This window comes from Cricetulus griseus, unplaced genomic scaffold, assembly GCF_003668045.3.
Source record: "Cricetulus griseus strain 17A/GY unplaced genomic scaffold, alternate assembly CriGri-PICRH-1.0 unplaced_scaffold_11, whole genome shotgun sequence".
Lineage (NCBI taxonomy): Eukaryota > Metazoa > Chordata > Mammalia > Rodentia > Cricetidae > Cricetulus > Cricetulus griseus.
The window spans coordinates 97,649-108,978 of NW_023276820.1; the positions used below are offsets into that span (position 1 = coordinate 97,649).

The 11,330-nt window shown below is 40.2% G+C and overlaps 1 protein-coding gene across 1 annotated transcript; it reads right to left on the minus strand.

The window, feature by feature from the left end:
* Positions 1-10,087: 10,087 nt before the first annotated feature.
* Positions 10,088-11,092, minus strand: LOC100771920 (vomeronasal type-1 receptor 4-like). The gene has a single exon (XM_027434127.1). The coding sequence runs from the start codon at positions 11,090-11,092 to the stop codon at positions 10,088-10,090; it is 1,005 nt and encodes a 334-aa protein (XP_027289928.1).
* Between the last annotated feature and the right edge of the window lie 238 nt (positions 11,093-11,330).

An 11,330-nucleotide genomic window follows, 5' to 3' on the forward strand; every position in this document is an offset into this window, starting at 1 on the left:
GGACTTGAGGATATGTGTAGTGAGATATCTACCCCACCCACACCTGTAGCACTAACCACACCTGTTTGGGTGTGGTCACAGGTGAAAAAGTGAAGGAAAGGAAGTTTAGGTCTGGGATATAGGCAGGCAGCTCTGTCTTGTGTATGGTCGGGTCACAGGGAGCAGCCTGTGTAGATCCTTAGAGCAGAATCATGCTGCAGCTTGTGTAAGTGACTTCTCCCTGAAATAAATTATATTTAATATTTCAAAGTCCCGAGAATTGTTATCTGTGCCTCTACTGGTATGTATTGTTTAAATCTTGTTTTCTCAGAATATCTTGTTTTATCCATCTATATTGATTGAAAGTTTCACTGGTGATAGTTGTCTGGGCTGACATCCATGGTCTCTTCGTGTTTGTAGAACAATTATCCAGGATCTTTTGCTTTCATCGTTTCCATTGAGAAGTCAGGTGTAATTGTGATAGGTTTGGTTTTACATGTTACTTGGTCTTTTTCCTTGAAGCTCTTAATATTAATCCTTTATTCTGTATTTTTGGTGTTCTGATTATTATGTAAAGGGGCTTCTTTTTCATGCATTCTATTTGGCGTCTTCTAATCTTTGTGCACTTTCATAGATACGCCATTCTTTATGTTGGGAAAGTTTTCTTCTATGATTTTGCTGAGTATGTTTTCTGTGCATTTTAGGAGGGCTTCTTCAACTAGACCCATTATTTTTAGACTTTATCTTTGTGCAGTGTCCTGGATTTTCTGGATATTTTGTGTTAAGGTTTTGTTGGACTTAACATCTTCTTGGGTCGATCAATCTATTTCATCCAGTGTATCTTAAACACCTAAGATTCTCTGTTCTGTCATTAGTATTCTGTTGGTTATGCTTACATCTGCTATTCCTGAATATTTTCCCAGATTTTCTATTTCCATCATTCCCTCAGTTTGCTTTCATTATATCCTCTATTTCTGTTTTCAGGTCTTGAATGGTTTGAATTGTTTCCTTCACCTGTTTGATTGGTTTTTTTTCTTGACTTTCCTCACTTGTTTTAAGAAATTTGTTGATTTATTTCAATTTTGGTTTCTTTTCCCCCATCTCTCCCATTTTTATGTTCCATTTCTTTTTATATTTTTTATATGAATTAGAAAGATCATTTAACATGTCAATCCCAGTTCCCTCTCCCTCCCCTCCTTCCCTGTCCCCCAACTAACACCCTATCTATGCCATACCTTTTCTGCTTTCCAGGGAGGGTGATGTCTTCCATAGGGTATCTTCAGAGTCTGTTATATCCTTTGGGATAGGTCCTAGGCCCACCCCTTGTGTATAGGCTCAGGGAGTATCCCTCCATGTGGAATGGGCTCCCAAAGTCCATTCCTATGCTAGGGGTAAGTACTGATCTGATAGGAGGGGCCCGATAGATTTCTGAGGTTTCCTCATTGACACCCACATTCAGGGGGTCTGGATCAGTCCCATGCTGGTTTCCCAGATATCAGCCTGGGGACTAAGAGCTCCCCCTTGTTAACGTCAGCTGTTTCTGTGGGTTTCATCAGCCTGGTTTGAATGCCTTTGCTCATCAGTCCTCCTTCTCTGCAACTGGATTTCAGTTCAGTTCAAGGTTTAGCTGTGGGTGTCTGCTTCCACTTCCACCAGCTGCTGGATGAAGACTATAGGATAGCATATAATTTAGTCATCAATCTTATTATCAGAAGAGGGCATTTAAGGTGGTCTCTCCTGTGTTGCTTAGATTGTTAGTTGGTGTCATCTTCATAGCTCTCCAGACAGTTCCCTAATATCTGATTTCTCTTTAAACCTACAATATGTCCCTCTATTATAGTATCTCTTATCTGCTCTCTTATGTTCTTCCCCCAACTCAACCTCCCTGCCCCATCATGTCCTCTTCACCCCTCCTCTTCTCCCCTTCTCATTCTCCTAGTCCCCTCTCCGCTACCCCATGCTCCCAATTTGCTCAGGAGATCTTGACCTTTTTACCTTCTCCAGGAGACCATGTATGTCCCTCTTAGGGTCCTCCTTGTTTACCAGATTCTCTGGCAGTGTGGATTGTAGGCTGGTAATCCCTTACTCTATGTCTAAAATCCACATATGAGTGAGTACATACCATGCCTGTCTTTTTGTGACTGGGTTACCTTGCTCAGAATGGTTTCTTCTAGTTCCATCCATTGGCCTGCAAATTTCAAGATTCCATTTTTGTCCCCCACCCCCACCCCACCCCCTGTGTAGTACTCCGTTGTGTAAATGTATCACATTTTCTCCATCCATTCTTCAGTTGAGGGGCATCTAGGTTGATTTCAGGTTCTGGCTATTACAAATAATGCTTCTATGAACATTGTTGAACAGATGTCCTTGTTGTATGAATGTGCTTCTTTTGGGCATATGCCTAAGAGTGGAATTGCTGGATCTTGTGGTAGACTGATTCCCATTTTCCTGAGGAATCACCATACTGATTTCCAAAGTGGCTCTACAAGTTGGCACTCCCACCAGCAGTGGAGGAGTGTTCCCCTTTCTCCACATCCTATCCAGCATAAAATGTCATTGGGGGTTTTTGATTTAGTCCATTCTGACAGGAGTAAGATGGTATCTCAGAGGTGTTTTGATTTGCATTTCCCTGATGGCTAAGGATGTTGAACACTTTCTTATGTGTCTTTCAGCCATTTTAGATTCCTCTATTGAGAATTGTGTTTAGTTCTGTACCCCATTTTTAATTGGATTGTTTGGTGTTTTGGAGACTAGCTTCTTGAGTTCTTTGTAAATTTTGGAGATCAGTCCTCTGTCAGATGTGGGGTTGGTGAAGATCTTTTCCCAATCTGTGTGCTGTCATTTTGTCTTTTTGACAGTGTCCGTGCCTTACAGAAGCTTCTCAGTTTCAGGAGGCCCCATTTTCAAGTCCTGTTAGAAGTAGTTGTTTCATTTTCTAGTCTCTTCAAAATGGAAACATGTAGGGCTTGTCTCAAGTCCTTGCTAGCATAATATTTAAGGCAGGATCATCTCAGCTAGCCACTACAAAATTGGTCTGAGAAGTTTATAGTTCAAATCCCATCTTTAGTTGATGTTTTTCAGCTTAGTGGTATTATAGTCCTAGTGGAATTCCTGTTGTGGGGTTCCATCTTCTTTTTGAACATTTCAGAGATCACATTAGGTCAGACTATTTCTCTTCTTGATAATTTTGATAGGTAGTACTCCCTTCATTTTGGATGCTTATTTGTGAAAATGTCTTTAAATTCCTCGAGATATTTGTTTTTATCTTCCTAGAAAGACAAAAACATAACACTTTCCCAACCATCACATTTGAGAGGTCCTTACACTAATCTTTATCAAACTTAATATATAGTTTCTTCTGAAATTTACATCTTATCTTCTAAAGCCCTTCCATCATTTAGAGTAGTATAGTTAGTTACAACTCTCTCTTTTAACTAATTCCTCCTTGCAGAATTCCAAATTGTCTTATCAAATCTGCTGACAATGTAAGTGAACTGTGAGTAATAGCACATCTGATCAGAGAATTAGCATGTAGCTGTGAGATGAGAGTCAAAGCCCAAAGAGAGGGGCTGTTGTGAAAACCTGAAACCCATGGTAGGGAGGAAGAGGGGATGAGGGAGAGAGAGAGAGAGAGAGAGAGAGAGAGAGAGAGAGAGAGAGAGAGAGAGAGCAGAGACCGAGAAAGACAGAAGAGGGAGATACAAAGAGACAGAGAGAGAGGGGGGAGAGAGAGACAGAGACAGAGAAGGAGACAGAGAGAGAGACAGAAGAGGGAGATACAGAGAGAGCACAGAGAGAGAGACAGAAGAGGGAGATACAGAGAGGGAGAAGAGGGAGAGACAGAGACACACACAGAGAGAGAGGCAGCTCTGGCAGCTGGCAGAAAGAGTTATCATTACATAATAGAGGGAGCCATTATAGGTTTAAAGAGAATCCTGGCACTGGGGAAATATCAAAGGATCCACAAGGATTACCCCAACCAATAATCTAAGCAATTGTGAAGAGGCTCCCTTAAATGTCACTCCCCTATAATGAGATTTATGACTACCTTAAATGCTATTATTGAGTCTTCAACCAGTATCTGCTGGGAGCAGAAGCAGAGATGCTTGTCCAAGCAATGAACCCATTGCCTGGAATCCAGCTGCAGAGAGGGAGGAGTGATGAACTAAGGGGTCAAGACATGAATTATGTGGCCTCCACACTCTAGGGGGCCCCTGGTAGTGGATTAGTATTTTCCCTAGTGTAAGAAGGGATTTTTAAGAGCCCAACTCACATGAAGGGATGCACTCTTGGCCTGTACACATGGGGGAGGGCCTAGGCCCAGTATCATGTGGTGGACTTTGGGGAGCCACCGTCAAGGGACCTACCTTGCCTTGGGAGTGGAGGGTGGATGGGGTGGGGGGCAGTTGGGGAGTTGGGGGAGGGTTGGGGAATGGGATAGAGAGGGAGAAGGGATTGACATGTGAAGCAAGCTTGTTCCTAATTTGGACTAATAAAAAATTTTAAAAAAAACTTGGCAAATTTTCCTGAGGAGTTGCCATACTGATTTCCAAAGTGGCTGTACAACTTGGCACTCCCACCAGCAGTGGAGGAGTGTTCCCCTTTCTCTACATCTTCTCCAGCATAAACTGTCATTGGTGTTCTAACAAGAGAAAGATGGTATCTCAGAATTGTTTTGGTTTGCATTTCCCTGATGGCTAAGGATGTTGAACACTTTCTTATGAGGCTTTCAGCCATTTTAGATTCATCTATTGAGAATTCTCTATTTAGTTCTGCACTCCACTATTTAATTGCACTGTTCGCTGTTTTGGTGAATAGCTTCTTGACTTCATTGTAAATTTACTTGATGAGCCCTCTGTCAGATATGGGGTTGGTGAAGATCTTTTCCCATTCTGTGGGCTGTCATCATGTCTTACTGACTGTGTCCTTTGCCTTACAGAAGCTTCTCAGTTTCAGGAGGTCCCATTTATTAATTGTTGATTTCAGTGTCTGTGCTACTGGAGTTATGTTCAGGAAGCAGTCTGTTGTATCAATTTGTCCAAGGAAACCACCTACCTTCTCTTCTAGGAGGTTCAGTGTGGCTGAATTATGTTGAGGTCTTTGATCCATTTGTATTTAAGTGTAGTGCATGGCAATAGATATGGATCTATCTGCAATCTTCTACATGTATGAATCCAGTTATGCCAGTGCCATTTGTTGAAGATGCTTTCTTTTTTCCATTGTATAACTTTAGCTTCCTTGTCAAAAATCAGGTGTTCATAGGTGTATGGGTTAATAGCAGGATTTTCAATTTGATTCTATTGGTCAACCTGGCTATTTTTGTGCCAATACGAAGCTGTTTTCAGTAATATGGCTCCATAATGGAGATTGAAAACAGGGATGGTGATGCTTCCAGAAGTTCCTTTATTTTACAGGGTTGTTTTGGCTATTCTGGGTTTTTTGTTTATCCATATGAAGCTGGGTACTGTTCTTTCAAGGTCTGTGAAGAATAGTGCTGGGATTTTGATGGGAATTACATTGAATGGATAGATTGATTTTAGCAAGATTGCCATTTTTACTATGTTGATACCACCTATCCAAGAGCATGTACCACTCTCCCCTCCTCTTCTCCCCTTCTCTTTCTCCTGTTGCCCTTTCCCTTACCCTCATGCTCCCAATTTTCTAAGGAAATCGTCTCTCTTTCTCATTGACTCAAAATTCTTTACACATCAAGTTTCAGGAATTTTCAACTTCTTTATGAATCAAATGCATACTCTTGACACCTACAGTCTTTGTCATTTTTGGGAGAAAACTTTTCCAACTTATATACGGAATTGTCTTGAATTCCCTAGTTCCCTAACTCTTTCGCTCATATTTCTTCCTTCGATGTGTCTTTATCCTTCCCCCAAACTGCTCTTTTTATTAATATGACACAAATAGAAAATGCTTTTCAAAGACATGATCTTTACAAGATATATCCCAGCTACAGTAGTATTTAGAGAAAATGTGTGTATTTTGAAGTTTAAGCTTAGCTGAAGGTGGTAAGTAAGTGTGTGACTGCAATGCATAATATTCATGGATACAAAATCTCAATTGGAGGTTGGTAGTATGTAGCCTTTATTATTGATGAGGTATTTTACTTGCATCTCTTGTCACTTCATACCATTTATGATGAAGGAATGCTGGATTTTGTTAAAAAGAATTTCTGACATCAGGGCTTGAAAATGGGATGTTTCCATAGTATCAATCCCCTAGTGATCAGACAAGCCTACAGGATGGGAGGCTGAAAGAGTGTAAGAGCAAGAGGGCATGATATCACCATGAGAACAAGGAACTCTGAATCAACTGAGCAAAGCTGCTGTCAACCCACAGAGACTGAAGCAACAAGCATGGAGACTTCAAGGTTCTTCCTCTAGTCTCAGGCACAAATAGTATAGCTCCAGTTTAGTATTTTTATGAGCTGATTGATTGTATGAATGAGAGGGCCTGCTATGCATGGGCCTTCTCTTGGGATCTTTTCTTTTGTTGGTTTGTTTTGTCCCCCCTCGATGGGATTTTTATTTCCATATTTTATCTTGGTATGTAATGTTGTTATGTTAGAAGCCTATTGTTTCCTAATGACAGAAAGAATGTCAGTCAGCATGGGAGGGAAGGAGGAGAGAACTGGAAGGAGTAGAATGAGAAGTTGGAATCAGGGTATATTGCATAAGAAAATACACTTTTCTCAATGAAAGGGGAAAAGGAATATGTGCTGGCATTTAACAATATAATCAATGACATCTATGTAGGAGCCCATCAGGTAATGTACTACATTTGCTGCTGGGCATAGTTGATCCACCCCTAATTCTATGAAAAAATTGTGATACCATTTTATTTTATACAAAAAGCACTTTATTTTAATGAACTCACAAATAAAAGTCTTAAAGGCATACAATGAATTAGTCACTCAAAAGAATACTTGCACAGGTCCAAATTCAGTTGATTTCAGTAGATCTATATACTTCAGAGAGCTACAATGAAGCCATGGAGCACATTGTTTCTACCAATTACATTTTTATGCCTTATCCACCACAGGATGAAAAAATGGCAGAGTTGAAAATAGAAAAAATAATTTTCTTGGTATCTCCCTCCATAACTAATGAATTAATTTGCCTATTATTGCCTAACCTTTACAAAGAACACAAGAAGCTAGTTTTCAAAACACCAAGTAATCCAATTAAAAAGTGAGGTACAGAACTAAATTCTCAATAGAGAAAACAAAACTGGATGATAGACACATAAGAAACTTCACAACATCCTTAGCCATAAGGGAAATGCAAATCAAACCACTCCGAAATACCATCTTACTCCTGTCAGAATGGCTAAAATCAAAAACCAATGACAGTTTATGCCGGAGAGGATATGGAGAAGCAGGAACACTCCCCTACTGCTGGTGGGAGTGCCAACTCATACAGCCACCTTGTAAATCAGTAAGGCGATTCCTCAGGAAAATGCCTATCAGTCTACCACAAGATTCAGCAATTCCACTTTTAGGCACAAACCCAAATGATGCACATTCATGCATTAAGGACATCTGTTCAACTATGTTCATAGAAGAATTGTTTGTAATAGCCAGAACCTGGAAGCAACCTAGATGCCCCTCAACTGAAGAATGAATAGAGAAATTGTGGTACATTCACACAATGGAGTACTACTCGGGAAAAATGGAATCTTGAAATTAACAGTCAAAGGTATGGAACCAGAAGAAACCATTATGAGCAAGGTGACCCAGTCACAAAAATATAGACATGTTATGTACTCACTCATAAGGATTTTAGACATAGACAAAAGGATTACCAGTTTACAATCCACACTACCAGAGAATCTAGGAAACAAGGAGGACTCTAAGAGAGGCATACATGGTCCCCAGGAGAAGGGAAAGAGACAAGATATCTGGAGTAAATTGGGAGCTGGGAGGTAGGGATGATGGATCTAGAAGAATACAAAGGGGAAAAGAGCAGGGGTAAGGAAGACATGAGGGAGCAGGAAGATTGAGTTGGGGGAAGAATAGAGGAGAGCAAGATAAGAGATACCATAATAGAGGGAGACACTATAGGTTTAAAGAGAAATCAGGCACTAAGGAAATGTCTAGAGATCTACAAGGATGACACCAACTAACAATCTAAGCAACAGAGGAGATGAAACCTTAAATGCCCTCCCCTGATAATGAGATTGATGGCTGACTTATATGCCATCCTATAGACTTCATCCAGCAGCTGATGGAGGTAGAAGTAGACACCCACAGCTAAACACTGAACTGAACTGGAATCCAGTTGCAGACAAGGAGTGATGAGCAAAGGGGTCAAGACCAGGTTGATAAAACCCACAGAAAAAGCTGGCCTGAACAAGGGTGAGCTCTTGGTCCCCAGACTGATAGCTTGGAAACCAGCATGGGATTGATCCAGGCACAATGAATGTGGGTGTCAGTGAGGAGACCTCAGAAATCTATGGGGCCTCTTGTAGTAGATCAGTATTTATCCATAGGATAGGAATGGACTTTGGGAGCCCATCCACATAAAGGGATACTCCCTGAGACTAGACACATGGGGGAGGGCTTAGGCCCTATCCAAAATGATATGACAGACTGGGAAGACCCCCTATTGAAGGCCTCATCCTCCCTGGGGATCAGAAAGGGTATGGGATGGGTAGGGTATTAGTGGGGGGCAGGGGAAAAGGGGAGTGAGAGGGACCTGAGATTGACATTTAAAATAATTTTGTTTCTAATTCAAATTAAAAATTGGAGGTCCAGGTCCAAATTCAGTTTATTTCAATTTAGATCTACAAACTTCAGAGAGCTATGATGAAGCTCACGGTTTTACTTTTTTTCTACCAATTATATTTTGATGCCCTTATCCAGCACAGGATGATAAAATGGCAAAGTAGAAAATAGAAAAAATAATTACCTTGATATCTTCTACCATAACTCATGAATTGATTTGCCTACCATTGCCTAACATTATTTTTCTTTATCTCCTTTCAAAACCTGAAAGTAAAGTTACACTCACCTATACACATATGCAGATTCACACCTTATAGGAAGAGAACATGTGATTTGTTTTCTGAGTTTGTAAGACCTGGCTTAATATTATTCATTATGAGCCCTTCAATTTTCCTACAATTTCGGGATTTCATGTATCAAAATAGTTTAATAGTTTATTATTTTATATGTGACCAAAATTTTGATTATAGATTTATATATTTATGAATATAAATGTGAGCACAATTTCCATGTAACTAGAGCAGTCATAAACATGGATTGGCACAAATTTCTATGGAAATAAATGGAGTTTTCTGAATATATTCCCCCGAGTGTAAAAGTTGGGACATATTTCAGTTCTATTTATTTTTTGAGGAACCGCAAAACTGATTTCCATAATGCATATATTTAATGTCTTCCAAACTTTATCGATGAAGTCCACATCACACTGCTGTCAAACCAGATAACAAGACAAAAATAAAAACAGAAATTTACATTCTAATCTCCATGATGAACGTAGATTCAAAATTTCTCAAAAACATTGGCAAAGATAAAGATAACATTAAAACCACCATTTATTCACAGTTTCTGTATGAGGTAAAAGATATTGATAATAGTTTTTCACTAAGTGTCCTGGGGCGATGCTCAGTTTGGAGATGTTGTTGAAGACGGTTGGTACAAGCTTCAGAGCAATCCAATCTGATCGCCTCTATAGCAGCTGGAAGAAGCATATGTAGGAAGTTATGGCTGAAGGAGTTTGCTGGTACTGCTGAAGACGAGAACAGCAATAGACAGGGGCTTCCAGAAGCACATCTTCCAGGCCAGCCACTGCATTAGCTTTCTTTGCAGATAGACTATATGATCCATAATATTTCTGTGAAATAACCAAGCACTCAGCCTGCACTGGCTGAATGAAAGCCAGAAGAAGGGTGGCTTGAGTGAGAACATTTTTTGCTAGCTCTTTTATACACCAGCTAGACAAAGGAAATGTTAGATGCTGAGAGTTGAAGAGGGAAATCTTCCTCATACAGTGGGAAAGGCTAATTCAATCAGCTGGCAAAACTCTGAGACATACCATATGCATCAATAGTTAAAGGACAGGGCACTGCCTCCTTAACTTTCTGTACTGACTTTGTGAGGGAGATGGGTGACTAAACAACTGGATACCATAAGAATTATATCATTCACATACTTAAGAATGAGTGTGGTCACGTTCCTTATCCAGACCAAACTGAGACTTGGCATTATGGAGTAACGATTCATAAGAACACAGGGTCCAAAACAAGGAAAACACAGAGAAACGAGGTGAGTGATGTTCACTAGCCACCAACTAGGATTAGACAAAAGAGCCACACAGCCTTGTAAGACAGAGGACAGAGTATAAAAAGCCAGAAAATTAGACACCAGCACCAGGATGTTCTGGGTGACTCTGGATTCAGGGGAGGTTCTGATGGAACCATGGGTGCTGCGGATGTGCTGAACCCTCTTCTTGTGTCTGTGCAGAATGACAATCATAGAGCAACTAGACCAGGCCATGAGCAACGAAAAGAAGATTTCAGGGCACGCCACCAATGCTACATAGAGTGAGTCATTGATTCCATCCCGCCCTACAGTAGAGCAGTGTCCAAAATCTCGTTTACTTGTCACATTGATACTATACCTTTTTATAATTGGATACACAAAGAAAATGAAATGTATTAATGTGCAGGAGACCCAGAGAAGGGAAAGGCAACAGCCAATATAATTAGCAGCTTTGAATTTTTGATCCTTACAACAGGATTTCTTATGACTGATGCTGATGACCTGGAAGACACTCAAGAGGCAGGTGGAGGCAATGGACACACCACGGCCAACTCTTTCAATGTACAAAATTAATCTGCATTGAATATCATTTAAAAACTGCTTCAAACCAAAAGCTGCCATTGTGTGGGGCACTCCTTTAGAGAGAATGATCAGGGTGTTGGCTGCCATTAGGTGCCAGTGAATCAAATCTACAGCCTTTAATTTGCAATCTCCATAGCAGACCAGATAGTAGTAAAACACAGAGAAATTTCCCAGAATTCCAATTGCAGTTAGTGATAAGAAAATTATTTTGAGTGTCAGAGTCCAGAAATACATTCTGTTATTAGGCATGATTCTCTTTAAATAATGGACAAAGACATTTCTCTGGTCAAAATGAATGAAGAATATTAATAACCCAAAATCTATAGAAAGGCTAAATCACCAAACCAGAATAGACTACATAACAAAAATTTCTCAAAGGTAATGATATCATCAAGCTCTACCTACCTAGGACAATTAACTTGCTGAGAAGCCAGGAACATTTATAGGAAATTCCTGCCACTTCACGTACCCT

Excerpts from the sequence above, each read along its gene's own strand:
- LOC100771920 (XM_027434127.1), bottom strand. The coding sequence starts at position 11,092 with ATGTATTTCTGGACTCTGACACTCAAAATAATTTTCTTATCACTAACT.